The sequence below is a fragment of the Macaca nemestrina genome, chromosome 1 (assembly GCF_043159975.1).
Source record: "Macaca nemestrina isolate mMacNem1 chromosome 1, mMacNem.hap1, whole genome shotgun sequence".
NCBI lineage: Eukaryota > Metazoa > Chordata > Mammalia > Primates > Cercopithecidae > Macaca > Macaca nemestrina.
This window is the reverse complement of record NC_092125.1, coordinates 60,549,606-60,568,200: the sequence shown is the minus strand read 5'-3', so window position 1 is coordinate 60,568,200 and position 18,595 is coordinate 60,549,606. Positions and strand designations below refer to the sequence as shown.

General features: G+C 37.9%; 1 protein-coding gene across 17 annotated transcripts in view; it reads right to left on the bottom strand.

The window, feature by feature from the left end:
* LOC105484741 (protein phosphatase 1 regulatory subunit 12B) overlaps window positions 1-18,595 on the bottom strand; it is a 238,801-nt gene that overhangs the window by 96,895 nt on the left and 123,311 nt on the right. For all 17 annotated transcript variants that reach the window (XR_011612766.1, XR_011612769.1, XR_989183.3 and 14 more), the window contains 2 exons: window positions 6,485-6,575; window positions 1,746-1,949 (listed from right to left, as the gene is read on the bottom strand). Coding sequence is in view for 12 of the 17 variants with exons in the window: in XM_071078097.1 (XP_070934198.1) it covers window positions 1,746-1,949; window positions 6,485-6,575 (295 nt within the window). In the remaining 5 variants the exon portion in view is untranslated. The remainder of the gene's footprint in view (window positions 1-1,745; window positions 1,950-6,484; window positions 6,576-18,595) is intronic.

Genomic DNA, 18,595 nt, shown 5'->3' with positions numbered 1-18,595 from the left:
CCGAGATCTGGCCACTGCACTCCAGCCTGGGTGGCAGAGCGAGACTCCGTCTCAAAAAAAAAAAAAAAAAAAAAAAAAAAAAAAAAAAAAAAATTCCTTTGATCTTGTAATGAAAACAAGAATGATGGCCTTTTTAAGATGGAGTGCTGAAAGGCAAGGTTTATGTAGGGAAACAAAAAGATCAGGAGCATTAAGCAGCAGAATGTAGGGATTATCTGAGAACAGAGAACAAATGTATCCTACCGAGTTCTGAATACTCTACTAGCTTGCCATAACCAGGCTTATTGAAACTTTCTAAAGTTCCCATTTTCCTTTTTGTAGTTTTGTTTTGTTGTTTTCTTTTTCTTTTCTTTTTTTGAGATGGAATCTTGCTCTGTTGCCCAGGCTGGAGTGCAGTGGTGCGATCTTGGTTCATTGCAACCTCCGCCTCCCGGGTTCAAGCAATTGTGTTTTGTTGTCTTTTTTTTTTCCAACCTGAGAGTTAGGACAGATAGAGCCTAACAATAAGCCTTAACGTGGTTTATGGAAGACTCAGAGATAGATAAATCCTTACTACACATTAAATTTATGACATAGAGATTGTACACATTTTTGTGATTTATAAAGACACATACAATAAAATGTAGTACATTTGGAGTCAGACAGATCTTTGTTCAAATTCTAGCTTCAGCACTTACTAGCTGTGTGACCTTGAATAAGTTACTTAGCTTCTCTGAGCCATAACATCCTCATCTATAAAACAGAGATAACACCTTCTTCAGAGAGGATTATGAGGATTAAATAAGAAAATGTGCATTAGGTGCTTAGAAGAATAGCTGGTAATAGGTACTCAATAAATAGTAGCTTATAAAACAAACAAAATACAAAATAGAACTTCAGTTTATGGAATCTAGCCATTCAGAGTCAAAGCAAGAAGGAGATTACTTTCCTCTATAACCACAGTGACCATAATATTTATCTGTCCAAACTGGGACACTTTTGAGAGTGCAAAGGAGTGGTAATGATAATTACACAAAGACAACAGTTGTAATTGGAACCATCTTAGATAAACCACGAGTTATGTTCACCCTAAATATAAACTTATACCTTTGACTACCAACTCCACTAGAGAAATGAAACATAAATCAAAATGTGCTTCCCAACGGTGACACTCATGAGTGCTTTGTAAGCCCTTAGGTTATAAGAGTTTGAAAAACAATACACTAGCAGTTAAGAGAGCAAGCTGTGGAGTCAGGCTGCCTATGTTCAAACTCTGGCTTAACCACTTCTTGGCTATGTGAAATGTTGGGCAAATTCCTCAACCTCTGTGATTCAATTTCCTCATATATAAAATAGAAATAGTAATATTTACCTCAGAGGGTTGTTATGAGGATTAAATGCATTAATACATAAGAAGTATACTTAAAATAGTGCCGGCATAAAGTAAGCATGTATTGAGTAAAGTAAACACTCAATACATGCTTATATTTTTATTTGCATTTTGTCATACTATGATCTCTCTTTTTAGAATAGAAGGACATTTATTCAAAAGCATCAGTGAACTCTCAGAAGAAAAAAAAATGGTCATTTAAGGACCAACATCCTCTAAATTTTTGTCACACAGGTTTCCCAACTAAAGACAGCCATACAGAGTAAGTTGTCCATTGCAAGGTAGAACATAGCCTTTGAACTATCAGTGAAGAAGACACTCCCCAAACTAATTACCCTGCTTTTAGCACAGTACATGCCAGCAAAAATGAGCTCACCTCTTCATCCAGAATCCTGCCCCAGGGCTGCTGGCCCTCCCCAGCTTCTGTTGCTGGAACTGCTGAGGGCTCATGCTTCTCAGGGCTCCCCTCAAGCCCTTCAGTGTCTGTGGGCTTCTCACAAGGCTGCTCCTGAGCTTGCCTCTCTGCCCTCGACCGGCTGAAAGTCCTTTCTGCTTCCTGAAGGTCCGTTAGGGTGACACCCTGGGAAAATATCATAAGATCAGGGCTGATTCACACTAACCATGGAATAACTCTTGATTGAGCAGCAGTATTCCCAAAAAGATCTACTAGTTATCAAATACCAAAATGAAGCCCCCCAAAATGCATAATGAGGTCACTTCAAGCAATATATGCTTAAAATAAGCATCTCACTGTACAAAGAACCCAGGCCTGAGTCTAGGTATATTTTGAATGTAATACTTTAGTTTTTCTAGTTTGATCTCCAGAAAATAGGTCAACATTGATGTCTGCCTGTTATAGATGTACTTTTTCCATACCAAATAGTTCTCCTTATCTTTATTTGAAAGGTCCCTACCCTCCCAAGATCAAATGGTTACGAACAGAGATTCTCTAAACAGCAGATACTGGGAAAAAAATTTCACTTAAAAAAAGAAAAACCTAGCTCAACAAGATGAAAATTCAGAGCTAGGCTAGAATAACAACAACACAACCTCTTAAAACTCCTAGACTAGCTTTTCTCTAACATCAATTCCCAAGTCACTCTAGGAATCATATATGGATATTCCAACAATTAACGTTCGCCCCGCAGGGTCATAGGGGCAGCAAGACAGAAGAAAGGCAAATGATGACAAAACTACAGGAGAAGGGAGAAAAGGAGTTTAGAAAGAGCATGAGTTGATTCCAACTCAAGTAGTTATGTGCGTGAGTCCTCAGAAGAAGGAAGTTCCAAAGCTGGAAGGTAGTTGATCAGGTACTGTATCCACAACTTGCTTCCCCTCCCCACACCTGGCTTTTTTACTATTAATTCATTTACTTACTCATTCTGTTAATAAAGAATTAGGTGTCTTTAGGCACTAGAACTACAAAGACAAATCAAATGATTACTGTCAAGAACCTTTTAGTCTAGCAGAAAAGACATAAGAAAACAGACCAGTATAATGAGAGAATGTAAGTATTAAAACAGAAACACAGGAATATATAAGAGGAATACCTAACACTAGGTTCTAAAGAGTAAAAAGAACTTGGGTAGGGGGAGGGAGAAAAGGCATTATAGGTAGAGGCATCCTGTACAAAGATACAGAAACGAGAGAGGCCATGGATGATTTAGAAATATGTAGGTAACTTAGCAAAGATGAAGCACACAACAAAAAAAGGAAAGTGGGAGGAGAGAGGGAGAATGAGGATAGGTGATTTGAGGAAAGCAGGCAGAGGCTAGGTCATAACAGATTTTGTAAGCTATGCTAAGAAGCTTAGATTTTACTTTCTTTGGGAGTCAGTGGTCCCTTTGAGAATCTCATGAAGACTACTGAGAATCTAATAAAATCTCCTCAAAAATTATGTACACATTTCAAGGAGTTCAAAGATCTATTCAAGTTTTGACATGGACCTTCACTCCCTCTCTACTGAATCTTTCCCACTAAGACGGTTCTATGTTCCTGTCTCTCCCACCTTCAATTCTATGCCCCTCTCCAGCAACTTCCCCATCTCTTCCCATTCCTTCATAAACAAACTTGAAATCAATCCAGAGCAATTTATCTTCCCATATCATTTATTTCTCACTCATTTATTTACTCAATAAATATATAGTGATTTATTTACTGTATGATGGTGGAAAAGATGAGCAAAAGTATAGTCAGTCTTCTTTTTCACAGCCATTAGGATGGTTACTAGCAAAAATACCAGGCTGGGAGTGGTGGCTCACACCTGTAATCCCAGCACTTTGAAAGGCCAAGGTGGGTAGATCACTTGAGGTCAGGAGTTCAAGACAAGCCTGGCTAACATGGTGAAACACCGTCTCTACTAAAAATACAAAAATTAGCCAGGTGTGGTGATGGGCGCCTGTAATCCCAGCTACTTGGGAGGCTGACACAGGTGAATTGCTTGAACCCTGGAGGCAGAGGTTGCAGTGAGCCAAGATCACACCATTGCACCCTGGCCTGCATGACAACAGCGAAACTCCATCTCATAAAAACAAACAAACAAAAAAAACAAATATTGGTGAGGATGTGGAGAAATTAGAACCCTTGTGCACTGCTGATGGGAACATAAAATGGTACAGCCGCTAAGGAAAACAGTATGGGAGTTCCTCAGAAAATTAAAAATTGAATTACTGTATGATCCAGCAAATTCCATTTCTTGGTATATACTCAAAAGAATTGAAAGCAGGGTTTCAGGGAGATATTTGTATAGCCATTCTCATAGTAGCATTAAATAGCCAAAAGGTGGAAGCAACCCAATGTCTACTGACAGATGAATGGATACACAAAATGCAGTATCCATAAAAGGCTGAAATATTCAGCCTTTAAAAGGGAGGAACTTTGACACATGCTACAATGTGTCATGTATCATGATGTGTCAGGTATCATGGATGAACCTTGATAACTATGCTAAGTAAAATACAACACAAAAGGACAACTACGATATGATTCTACTTATTTGAGGTTCCTAGCAGTCAAGTTCATAGACAGAAAGTGGAAGCGGGGTTGCCAGAGGGAAATGGGGAGTAATTATTTAATGGATACAGAGCTTCAGTTTGGGAAGAGGAAGAAAGTTCTAGAGATGAATAGTGGTGATAGTTATACAACGATGTAAATGTACTTAATGCCATTAAACTGTGTAAACTTAAAAATGGTAAAACTGGTAAGTTTTATGTTAGATATATTTCACCACAATAAAACAAAACAAAAAAACAGTCAGTCTTGGTCCTCATGGGGATTACATTCTAGTGGATGAAATAGACAATCATCAAGTAAAAATAAAGGAAGAATATATAACCTACTTTGGGAGAGTCAAGGAAGACAACAAGCGTGTTTTTGCTGCCATATATAATGTCTCTTTTCCAGTGATCAAATTTGCTACTTGACCTCTGTAGTATTCAAAACTGTGGAACTTCTCCTTTTCACTGGAAATGGACTTTTCATTTACTTCCATGCTGCTACTATTTTCTGATTTTCTTTTCACCACTCTTGCTGCTTCTTTTCATCCTGCTTCAGGGGCTCATCTTTCTTTGCTTCTTTAAATAAGAAATTCATAGCCTTCTCTCCATTCTCATTGTCATTACAACTTGATTTCATTGCCTTGTAATTTCCTGGGACTACAATACAGCTTGGACTACAATACAGCTTCCCAGCAAGTCTTCTTGCTTCCAGGCTTGGCAAACGTACCTCTACCTACCATTCCCATCAATTATCTGCAGGGTGATTTTTCTAACACATAATGTAGACTATGTCATATTCCCTTAAACTGCTTCAATGACTCCCTCAGGGATTCCTTTTGTAACATCTTTATTAAAATACAATCCTTATATCATATAACTCACCATTTGAAAGTACACAATTCCTTAGTTTTTAGTTTATTCACAGTTATAAAATTATTACATCTAATTTCATAACATTTTCATCACCCCAAAAAGAAACCACACACTCACCATTCTGCCTTCACCCTAGCCCTGGCACTAATCTAATTTCTGTCTCTTTGGATTTGCCTATTTGGGATATTTCATATAAATGGAATCATATAATATATGGAGTGTTTTTGTCTGGCTTCTTTCACTTAGCATAATGTTTTCTCAAGGTTCATCCATGTTGTAACATGTATCAGTACTTCATTTCTTTTTATTGCCAAATGGTATTCCATTGTATGGATATATCACATTTTATTTACCCATTCATTAGTTAATAGACATTTGGCTTATTTTTACTTTTTGGCCATTATGAATAATACTATTACAAACACCTATACACAAGTTTTTATATGAATATATGTTTTCATTTCTCTTAAGCAGAACTGCTGAGTCAAATGGTAACTCTATGTTTAAAATTTTGAGGAACTGCCAAACTCTTTTCCCTTAGGGATTCTTAAAATGTAGTAGGGATATAGGGATGTACAGGGGTTCTTAAGGTCTTTGAGCACAAGTGGAATAATTAATCTTGTGAAGGAAAGGAGATAAACCTGTTCTAAGTCTGGAGGAATATTGGTGAGAATGGGTAGATGTAGCTGTAAATTAATTTGGTTCTATGTAGTGTAAGATTCAACACAATGAAAGTTTTTAAGACTGTGGCTGGAATAGGGCAGTCATTTTCATGTATGTGTTTTATTTTGTCTTGTTTTTTTGAGACGGAGTCTTGTTCTGTTGCCTAGGAGGGCTGTGGTATAATCTTGGCTCACTGGAACTTCTGCCTCCCAGGTTCAAGCAATACTCCTACCTCATCCTCCCGAGTAACTGAAATCACAGGCACTCAACACCATGCCTGGCTAATTTTCATATTTTTAGTAGACACAGGGTTTCACCACATTGGCCAAGCTGGTCTCGAACTCGTACCTCAAGTCAGGAGTGCTCCTGGTCTCAACTCCTTGACTTCCCAAATTGCTGGGATTACAGGCATGAGCCACCATGCCAAGCCGTGTGTGTGTGTGTGTGTGTGTGTGTGTGTGTGTGTTTGTGTGTGTTTGTTCAAATCAGCAGATGAACATGGATATTGTAGTGTGTTTTGATCATACCTCCAAAAGAAGGGTAGATAGACAAAATGACATTAAAAAAAAAAAGCCACACTCACTTGAGTAGACCTTCGTGTCTGCCGAGCTTGTCTGGAGCGTGCTTTCCGTAAAGACTCTGCTTCCTCATCCCGTACAGGAGTTAGATAGGACCTGCAGAGAAAAAAGAGTAATAGCAAAAGCAAGATCTTTGCTGCCTGTACTTGAGGAATGACAAAGTGCTTCCACATACTGAAGAGATTTCCACATTCTAGGAATGAACTTAATGACAAGAAATGCTATCAACCATCAGTAAACATTACGGAATCCAAGTCATTACAGTAGTTCCCCCCTTATCTGTGGTTTTCCTTTCTGTGGTTTCAGTAGCCCATGGTGAAATGTGGTCTGAAAATATTAAATGAAAATTTCCATCAATAAACAATTCATACATTTTCAATTGTGCACTGCTCTGATTAGTGTGGTAAAATTTTGTGCTGTTCCATTCTGTCCCTCCTGAGATGCAATTCATGCACTGTTGTGATATCACAGTGTTTATATTCAAGTAATACTTATTCTACTTAATAATGGCCCCAAAATGCAAGAGTAGTGATGCTGGCATTTTGTTATAACTGTTCTATTTTATTATTAGTTATTAGTATTATAGTTAATCTCTTACTGTGCCTAATTATAAGTTAAACTTTAGCATAGATATGTATTTATAGGAAAAAATAGTATTTATATAGGGTTTTACACTATCTGTAGGTTCAGGCATCCACTGAAAGTCTTGAAAGGTATCGCACAGTTGCTCACTCCTGTAATCCCAGCACTTTGGGAGGCCAAGGTGGGTGGATCACCTGAGGTCAGGAGTTTGAGACCAACCTGACCAATATGGTGGAACCCTGTCTCTACTAAAAATACAAAAATTAGCCAGGCATGCTGGCAGGCACCTGTAATCCCAGCTACTCAGGAGGCTGAGACAAGAGAATCACTTGAACTTGGAGGCTGAGGTTGCAGTGAACTGAGATGGCGCCACTGTACTCCAGCCTGGGTGACAAGAGTGAAACTCGGTCTCAAAAGGAAAAAAAAATGAAATGTATCTCTGATGGATAACAGGGGACTATTGTATTTGTAAATGTATTATTATTCACACAGAATCATGTCATCTGTAAAATGAGAATTTTATTTCTTCTTTCCTATCCTTCCAATTTTTATTTCTTTTCTTGCCTTAATGCTTTGGCTAGAATCTCTAGGACATGCTAAAAAGCAGTGATGATAGTAAGCTTTCATTCTCTGTAATCCTGCCATCAAAGAGAATGCTTTCAGCATTTTTTCATTAAGTGTAATTTTTTTTGGTAAGATTTATGCAGATACTACTCATCAAACTAAAGCAACTGCCTTCTATTCCTATAGAAAACAGGCTAAGAGGGTTTCTCATTGCTGTTTTTTAATCATTAGTGTATGTTGAACTTTATCACATGCTATTCTTCCCCATATATTGAGATGATTGCTTTTCTCCTTTTTTCTGTTAGGAAGATGAATTACATTGAATAAGTTTTGAATGATAAAGCAACGTTGAATTCTTGGGACAAGCTCAACTTGGCCAAGATGTATCATCTTTTTATATAGATTTTTAAACATATTCACTAATATTTAGTTTAGAATTTCTACCACATTCATGAAAGAAATTGGCTTATAATTTTCTCTTCTTGTAATATGCTGGTCAGCTTCATGAATTAAGGTTATATGAATTGCGAGTGTTCTCTACATGTCTATTTCTGTAAGAATTTGTGTAAGATTTGGGTTATTTCCTCCTTAAATGATTGGAAGAGTTCACCAATCAAGTCATCTAGGTTTACAGTGTTCCCTGTGGGAGGGTTTTATTTTTGATTTTTGGTTTTTATTTTTGAGACAGAGTCTTACTTTGTTGCCCATGCTGGAGTACAGTGGCGTGATCATAGCTCACTGCACCCTTGATCTCCTAGACTCAAGCAATTTTCCTGCCTCAGCCTTGCAAGTAGCTGGAACTACAGGTGCACACCACCACACCTGGCTAACTTTTTTTGATATTTAGTAGAGCAGGTCTCGCTATGTTGCCTAGGCTGATCCTGAACTCCTGAGCTCAAGCAATCCTCCCACCTCGACTTCCCAGAGTGCTGGTTTATAGGCGTGAGCCACTGTGCCCAGCCCTCATGGGAAAGTTTTAAATAAAGGGTTCAATTTCTTTAAAAGAGTTAGGCTTATTCAAATTTTCTATTTTGGTTTTTAAAGAAATTTTCCATTTTGTCTATATTATCACATTTAGTGGCATAAAGTTGTTAATAATAGCCTTAGACTATATTTAATTGTTATTTTAATATCTAGAGCAGTGGTTCTCAAAATGTTTTGGTCTCAAGATCCTTTAATATTTTTTAAAATTATTGAGAATCCCAGACAGCTTTTGTTTATATGGGGATTAATATTTATCTTACTAGAAATTAAAATTTAAAAATTAAAAAATGTATTTATTAATTTAAAAATAATAGCAGCCAGGAGCTCACGCCTGTAATCCCAGCACTTTGGGAGGCCCAGGCAGGCAGATGGCTTGAGCCCAGGAGTTTGAGACCAGCCTGGGCAACATGGCAAAACCTCGTCTCTTCAAAAAATACAAAAATTAACCGGGCACAGTGGCACGTGCCTGTAGTCCCACCTACTCATGAGGCTGAGATGGGAAGACAGCTTGAGCCTGGGTGGCAGAGGTTGTAGTGAGCTGAGAATGCACCACTGTACTTCAGCCTGGTTGACACAGCCAGACCTTGTCTCAAATAATAATAATAGTAATATTAAAATAGCCCTAGATAAGTTGGAGTGATGTCAGCAGGATGGCCAAATTGAGTTACCTAAAGCCCATCCTCTCCACAAAAAGGGACCAAAACAAAGAATAAACAACTATATTTCAATTAAAATGACCAAAGAAGTACTCTGGAGAGCACCAGGGGAACAGCAAAATCCCTGTGGAAGACAAAAGCCCAGGGCAGCACCATAGAGAGGGGAGCAAGGCATTCTGCTTCTGCCACACTGTCTCCCCTACCAGGATCAGCCTGGAGCCAGAGGGGGCTTCTTAAGGGGAAAAAGTAAGCTGGAGATCACCAGTGATCCCCATTGCTACCATAAATGCCAGAAATTCTTGCTATAGGAGAGTCCCCCAGTCCTCACAGGCCCTGAATCCAGCTTGGAGAGTAGCCAGGAGTTCATGCAGTTACTGTGCCTAGAGTAGGAGCTCACCTTGAGCACCCCCTGCCCCCGACCCTCACATCCTAAGCTGCTGCTACTCAGTACCATCTTGAAACTGGACCTACTACTAGAATGTGCCCTTCCCTGTGGTCCAGTATAGGAATGGACTTTTTCCATTCCTGTAGCCCTGCCATCACTCTACCATGTTTGCATAGGTGCCTGTAGCACTATGATCCTAGCTGCCTGAAGCCTAGCCAGATGGAACAACTGAGACCTCTGCACTTGCACCCATGTGGCACACTACCCTCCCAACCCCAGGAAGAGCCAAACCTGCACAGGGGTGAAACTGCCTAACTGCTGGCCAGTCCCCTCACCAGTACGTACCTGCACTGCACAGCTAGCTGGCCAGTTGAACTCATGCACACCCATATCCAGCCCAACAACCAGTCCTACAGTGGTTCCACCCCTCAGACCACTGCAGAACCACCCAACCCTTCTGTGGCCACATACCACTGCGCCTGACAGCCAGTCTAGCAGCAACCCTGCCCCAAAGACAGACCACTGCAAGGTTGTGTGGCCTTGCTCTACCCATGCTTGGCCTGATAGTTGGTCAAGCAGCAGCCCTGTCCCCCTGGGTTTCTCAGGAGAAACCTTGTAGGCCAGGAGAGAATGAGATGATATATAGAAAGTTTTTCGGGAAAAAACCCTAACCTCTTAGCCAAGAATACTATATCCAGCAGAACTATCATCTACCAATGAAGGAAAAATAAAGAGCTTCCCAGACAAGCAAAAGCTGAGAAAAATCCATCACCAATAGACTAGCCTTACAAGAAATATTTAAGAGAATGGTATAACTGGAAACAAAAGATAATTACTTTCATGAAAAGATGTGAAAGTATAAAACCCACCAATAGAGGTAAATTTATAAATCAAATTCAGACTAGCCCAGTGATGTAATGGTGCTATGTAAGTCTCTCAGTCCTCTAGTACGAAGGTTTAAAGTCAAAATGGTCAAAACCCATGACAGTTACAATTAGTAGCTAAGGAACACAATCACAGGTAAAAAAGTAAATTACAGCAACAAAAGAGAGAAGTCTAGAGTATTTTAATGCAACCAAAGTTAAGTTGCTATCAGCTTAAAACATTCTATTATAAGACTTTTAATGTTAGCCCATGGTAGCCACAAAGAAAGAAATTACCGCAGAGGCACAAACAAGAAAGAGAAAGGAAACAAAGCTCAGCACCACAGAAAACCACCAGACCACAGAAATAAATAAAAGAGGAAGAAAGGAATGAAGGATCTATAAAACCACCAGAAAAAAATTAACAAAATGGCAGGAGTAAGACCTTCTGTATCAATAATAACCTTAAATATAAATGGATTAAATTATCCAGTTAAAAGATATAGAGTGGCTGAATGGATTAACAACAAGACCTAACTATATACTGCCTACAACAGACTCACCTAACCATTAAAGACAAACATAGACTAAAAGTGAAGGGAGGGGAAAAGATATTCCATGCAAATGGAAACAAGTGAGCAGGAGTAACCATGTCAGATAAAATAGACTTTAAGTCAAAAACTGTAAAAGAAGACAAAGAAGGTCATTAGACATTGATAAAGGGTATAATTAAACAAGAGGATATAAAAACTATAAAAACATCCATCCATCCAAGATCAGCGCACCCAGATATATAAAGCAAGTATTATTAGAGGTAAAGGGAGAGATAGACTGCAATACAATAACAGTAGGTGTTAAATGTAGTGAACTCCAAGTTTCTCTTCAAAGAATCAGTATGTCAGTATATTCAGCTCTCTTATTCTCTGTTCTCCATTTTAAAGCTTAACTTCCTGGTTCTCTTTGCCCTCTTGCCTCTAGCTTCAGTAAACAATCCCCTCCTAGCCTCTATCATCTGCTCTGTCCTGAGTCACCCCTGATCACCTGCTCTGACCTGAGTCATCCTGAGTCACCTGTTCTGTAACCGTATTTCCCGCCAAACTACTCACTGGGATTTTGGGCATAGACTTCTTCTGTTCCCTCTGTCAGTCCTTCTCTCTTTTTACATATACTTTTTGGGCTTCTCTTAGAAGCTCTTCTATAGATTTATCTTTCTTGTTCTCTATCTTTTGTAATTTCTTGTTAACATCTTAGCCAAGATTGCACCACTGCATTCTTGCCTGGGCGACACAGCAAGACGCCATAAAACAAAAACAAAACCACACACACACACACACACAAATGGTGTCTTCACAGAAATAAAACAAAATCCTAAAATTCACATGAACCAGAAAAAAAATGAATAGCCAAAGCAATTCTGAGTGGAAAGCTGGAGGCATCACACTACATGACTTAAAAATATACTACAAATGTGTAATAACAAAAACAGAATGGTACTGGCATAAAAACAGACACATAGACCAATGGAACAGAATAGGAAGCCCAGAAATAAATTCACACACCTAAAGTCAACTGATTTTTGACAAAGGTGCCAAGAACACACATTAGGGGAGAAACTGTTTCTTCAATAAATGCTGCTGGGAAAGTGGGACATCCACATGCAGAAGAATGAGACTAAATCCCTACCTCTCACCACATACAGGAATCAATTCAAAGTAGATTAAAGACTTAACATGGAAACCCAAAACTATGGAACTACTAGAAGATATCATAGGAGAAATGCTTCATGACATTGGACTAAACTAGGATATTTTAAATAAGACCTCAAAAGCATAGGAAACAAAAACAAAAATAGACAAATGAGATTGCAACAAACTAAAAAGCTTTTGCATAGCAAAGGAAAGTATTAAACAGAGTAAACAGAAAACCTAAAGGATGGGAAAGAAAATTTGCAAACTATACATCTGACAAGGAGTTAATATCCAGAATATATAAGGAACTCAGCAGCAAACAAAACAAAAAAACAAAAACCTGATTTTAAAAATGGGCAAAAGACCTTAATAGACATTTACTTCTCAAAAGAAGTCATACAAATGGCTAATGAGTATAAGAAAAAATGATCAACATCACAAACCATCAGGGAAATAAAAATCAAAACCACAATGAGGTACCATTTCACACCACTTGGAATGACTATTATCAAAAAGACAAAAGAAAACCAGTTTTGGCAGGGATGTGAAGAAAAGTGAACACTTACACAAGTTGGTGGGACTGTAAGCTAGTACAGCCATTGTGGAAAACAGTATGGAGGTTCCTTTAAAACTTAAAAATAGAACTACCATATGATTCAACAATCCTGCTACTGTGTATACATCCAAAGGAAAGGAAATTAGTATACTGAAGAGTTATCTGCACTACCATGTTTATGGCAGCACTATTTACATTAACAAAAATATGGAATCGAGTCCTCAAAAATGGAAGAATGTGTAAAGAAAATGTGTATATCCAGAATGGAACAGTATCCATCCATTAAGAAAAAAGAATAAAATTTTGTCATTTGCAACAACATGGATGAATCTGCAGAGTATCAGGTTAAGTGAAATAAGCCAGACACAGAAAAAAAAATACCGCATGACCTCACTAACATGTGCAATCTAAAAAAAGGTGGGGGGAGTTGATATCATAAAATCGGAGTAGAACAGTGGTTACCAGAGACTGGGGAGGGAAGAGGTGAGAGAAGGATGGGGAGAGGTTGGCTCATGGTTCAAAGTTATAATTAGGAGGAATAAATTCTGACGTTTTATTGCACAGTAAGGTGACTACGGTTAACAGCAAAATATTGTATATTACAAAATAGGTAAAATAGATGCTTTTGAATTTTTTTTTTTTTTTTGAGACGGAGTCTCGCTCCGTCGTCCAGGCTGGAGTGCAGTGGCTGGATCTCAGCTCACTGCAAGCTCCGCCTCCCGGCTTTACGCCATTCTCCTGCCTCAGCCTCCCGAGTAGCTGGGACTACAGGCGCCCGCCACCTCGCCCGCCCGGCTAGTTTTTTTGTATTTCTTAGTAGAGACGGGGTTTCACCGTGTTAGCCAGGATGGTCTCGACTCCTGACCTCGTGATCCGCCCGTCTCGGCCACCCAAAGTGCTGGGATTACAGGCTTGAGCCACCGCGCCCGGCTTGAATGTTCTTACCACGAGAAAATGATAAATGCATGGATGATGAATATACTAACTACTCTGATTAGATCATTATACAGCATAGCTATGTATCAAAACATCAAACTGTACTTCCATAAATATATAGTTATATGTCAAATAAATTTAAAAATAAAAATGAAAATAATAGCCCTAATACATTTTAACATCAATATTATTTTTTATTAAAAAAACTGTATCTTCCAAAACAAAAAATTATAAGAGTGGCATTGTTTTACATTTTTATAAATTTCTTCAATGTTGGCTTAATAGAAGACAGTCAATATATTGTTTTGGTTAAAATATATAAAGAATATCTAGTCTTGCACAAATAGTTGGAAAAGCGAGCAGTATTGTGATAGCTTTCTCAGATAATTGGGAGATATTTTTCTTTGATGATACACCAACACAAGTGGTGGTTAGTTACAATGTGTACTATAAAACAGGGGTCCCCAACCCCGGGGCCGCAGACCAGTACCGATCTGTGGCCTGTTAGGAACCAGGCCGTACAGCAGGAGGTGAGCGAGTGAGCATTAATGCCTGAGCTCTGCCCCCTGTCAGATCAGCCGTGGCATTAGATTCTCACAGGGACGTGAACCCTATTGTGATCTGCCCGTGCCAGGAATCTAGGTTGTGCATGCCTTATGAGAATCTAACTAATGCCTGATGATCTGCAGTAGAACAGTTTTGTCCCAAAACCATCACCATCCCCGACACCTAACGCTTCCACCAGTCTGTGGAAAAATTGTCTTCCATGAAACCAGTCCCTAGTGCCAAAAAGGTTGGGGAACACTGCTCTAAAACATATTAATAGATTTTTCATATTCTGTTACATTGAAATCCTTTGGTCTATCTGTACTTTCAAAGAATCTTCTTAGTCATGCATGATTTTGTAACATATCTTCATTAGTCATTTGTAAAATATTGGTGCATTTGTAAAATATTGCTGCATTAAGCAGATCTTCCCAGTATTGACATACTACATTATATAATAATAGTAAAAATAAATTATTTAATATCACCTTTGATCTTAGAACTTCAAATATTGGGAAGCTGTCAATAATATTACTCATGGTGGCATATAAGTTTTCTAAAATTCTAATTTCTGCTTGAAAGTTTAAATTTTTAATTGGCAACAAATACTCAACCGGTTGACTTTATTTTCAAGAAAATGTCTGCCAAATTACTCAGGTGTGAATAACCATTGTTTGACCATCAGTAACGCTTTGAAGTAAAAACAGTGTTCTGTGAAAAATGAAGCTAGTTCCTGTCTTCTCTTAGGACTCCAAACACTTATGTTAGAGCTTACTGGCCATGTTCTACTGATTTATCATGCTTTTTCAGTATTTTCCATCCTTTTATCTCTCTGCGCTTCATTCTAGATATTTCCTACTGTCCAATCTTTCAGTTCACTAATCATTTCTTTAGCTGGTCTACTACTGCAAACTCACCAACTGAGTTTCTTGATTTCAGTGATTTTTTGTTTCTAGAATTTCCAGTTGATTGTTTTTAATAGATTGCAGTTCTCTGGTGAAAATCTCCACTTCTTATCTATTTTCTGGAACATATTAATCACAATTATTTTAAAGTCCATGTCTGATAATATCAGTATCCGGACCTGTTCCTATTGTCTGTTTTTCTTTTGGTCTTTTGGTAACTCTTATTTCTTGGTATGTATGCTAATTTTTAAATTAACATCAGGCATATTTAATTAAAAAAAAAAAGTAGTGAGTGATAACTCATGACTCTGTTGTTGCTACCCTTCAGAGAGGATATTCTTTCCCCCTGGCAGTGAGGCTAAGGAAGTGGTTCTTAAACTTTCACTTGTATCAGAACCACTTTGAGGGCTTATGCAATACAAATTTCTGAGTACCACCACCAGAGGTCCTGATTAAGCAGGTCTGGTGTAGGGGTCTGAGAATTTGCATTTCTAATTAGTTCAGATGATACTGCTGGTCTGGGCACCACACTTTAAGAACCAGGAGACTAAGGCGAAGTACCTTAATCCACTTTGAGACTCAGCCGATTGGAAGCTAGGCTTCAGTCTTTTCAAGGGCTGGTCAATTTCTGGTAAGCCCTTAGAATGTAGCCCTTCAGTGGTTCTAAGTCAAAGTCTGGGGTATCTGCTGGGCTCTCTTTCTGAACTCCGATCGTTCCCCGAGTCCCATGAGATTACCAAAATCTTGTTCAGTTTCTCAGGTTTATAGCCACTGCTTTACTAATCAGCAAATACCTCAAGGGGAAAAGTAGAGCCAAATGTTGTGTTTACCCTTTTAAAGTTTCCTTCTCTCCAGGATCTTGATCTCTCAAGTTCTCACTTGCTTCATAACTCTCAAGTACCTTCAAAAACTTTTTTCTTATATTTATCCAGTTTTTTCAAGTTATTCTCAGTGGCAGATTTTACATAAAACAAAATATGCCACAGACTGAAGCAGAAGTCCCCAACCAGACAATGTTTTTAATACTCATATTTTTTCCCTCAATATAAATTAGTAAATTGGAATTCCAATACATGTGTTAATACACTATAGTCTAAGTAGGTTTGAGTATTTCCTTAATAAATTCCTCTCCTCTGAGTGAACTAAAAAAATTAAGTCCCAAAACTAAAGCTGTAGTCCAGATATTGGAATTGGTGAGAACTAACTTCCCATGAAGTTCTGTCTGGATTACCAGCAAACCTACTTACATGTTATTACTACCTGTAAAACATACAGTATCACTATTATACTGAATTCTTGACCTTTATCTCTTCTTTGCATATAGGATAGAAGGCACAGTGAAAGAAAAAGCGTTCAAACTCCCTTATCCTACTGCCTACTCTAGAGTCTTTTTTGAATGAGAGAAATATCCCGTAAAAACCTGGTAGGTAAGATCAGGAGGATTTTACCTGACTTGGAATCTTAAATATTTGAAATCACACATGTGAAATCACACTTTTTCCCAGGGGTAAGAAACAGACAAAAATATGAAAACAAAAATCAACTAAAATTTTATCACATGGAGATAATCCCATTTTTATTTTGCTGCATATAAGTCCAGATTGTATGTATATACTATACAAACTATATATAGTTTTTCATAAACTATAAAACTATAAAAAAACTATATACTATGAATATCACACATATATTCTGTAACCTGTGTCAATATATGAGAGTTTTACTATTTAAGAAAAAATATATAAAAACAAAACCCATAAATTCCAGTACTTGAACTGTAAATGTTTTTGAAGGAACATTTTCATTAATTTTTCTTTATCTCAGATGGACACTCCAAGGATCATGGAAGTAACGTGCCTAACTTATAACTACATTGAGGACATACTACGTTTTCAGTAGAGACTAGGTCCTTCTGTAACACTTTCTAAAATCTAGACCAGTGGTCAGCAAACTATGATCTTGGGCCAAATCTGGCCTGCAACATTTTTGTAAATAGAGTTTTATTGGAATCACAGAGCAGAGTTTAGTAACTGCAACAGAGACAACATGGCCTGCAAAGGCCAAAATAATCACTGTGTGGCCCTTTGTAGAAAAATATTGCTGACCCCTAGGTAGAGCAAGCCCACACTCCACACTCCTTGATTTTTCTGAGAAGCATTGCAGCCATCCATGAATCTGAATGCTACAGGATTCTTCATCGCCATGCAAAGACAGATATAGTCTCACAAAACAGAAATAAAAATAATGGAAGCCATGGCTTCTCATCTGTCCCCTCACTTTCTGGCATCCAGATAAAACTAGGCTAACACTCGCAGTCTAGTAGCATGGGAAGGAATTCAGATGCCAAAGTCCTTTTATTACCATCTCTACCTACTATGTTTCCTAGAGGGCAGGAATAATTTTTATTTGTATTTGTTATGATATTGAGATTACACAATCAGTGGCATTCAAATAATTGATTACAGAGAATTAAGCATGACTTCACAGATATACTTTGTACTTTGCCTCTAAAGTTTACACTGCCCCTTCACACACTATAAATGGGCAAATTATGTCTCAAGAAGTTGTTTTGGGAGAATTACTTGAGCCCAGGAAGTCAAGGCTGCAGTAATCCATGATTATACCACTGCACTCTAACCCAGGGTGACAGAGTAAGAGCCTGTCTCAAAAAAAAAAAAAAGAGAAAAAGGAAGTTGTACAAAACATCCAGCAAATCACCAGTGAATATTTTAAAAGTCACAATAAATAATAAAAGACCTAAACTACCTTTTGACAGGTATAGTGTAGTGATAAAGTACCCTGGCATAAAAATCATACTGCCTGTTTGTACCATGGCTTCTCAACATACTTGGTAGGTGACTGTGGATAAATTATTTAAGCACTCTACACCTAAGTTTCTTATACAATGAAGATATGAGCAGTTGTAATAGATATACACAGATATATTAATAGAATTGTGAAGATTAAATGCAAACCCATGTAAGGCACTTAGAATAGAACCTGGCACACGTTTGCTGCTACTACCATGACCAGAACTACTATCATCACTACCAACACTCTTACTACTACATTATTTTCATTGTCATATTAAAAGCTCATCAGTAATAACTTGGAAAATAAAGAAAGGATAGGTGTGCTACAATATTCATCACATCTTAATCAAAGAGTTCCCCTTAATTATTTTTACCAGGTATGGCTAATTCATTTGGAAGAGGTCTTAATTCTCTTGAAATATTCTCCATGAAGGTTCATAGGGTTATCTAAGTAAAATAAAACTACTCCAAGTAGAAGAATGAAAAAGAAATAACCATAATTTCCAAGGACAGAACAACGCTGCTTTCTCTAGAATGATAACAAATTTTGTCTGGAATCCAGAAGGAAATTGGGTTTTGAAGTAGCTTTAGAGTTCTATACCTCAAATCTGTTGAGGAGAGAATGGTATTTAAATATG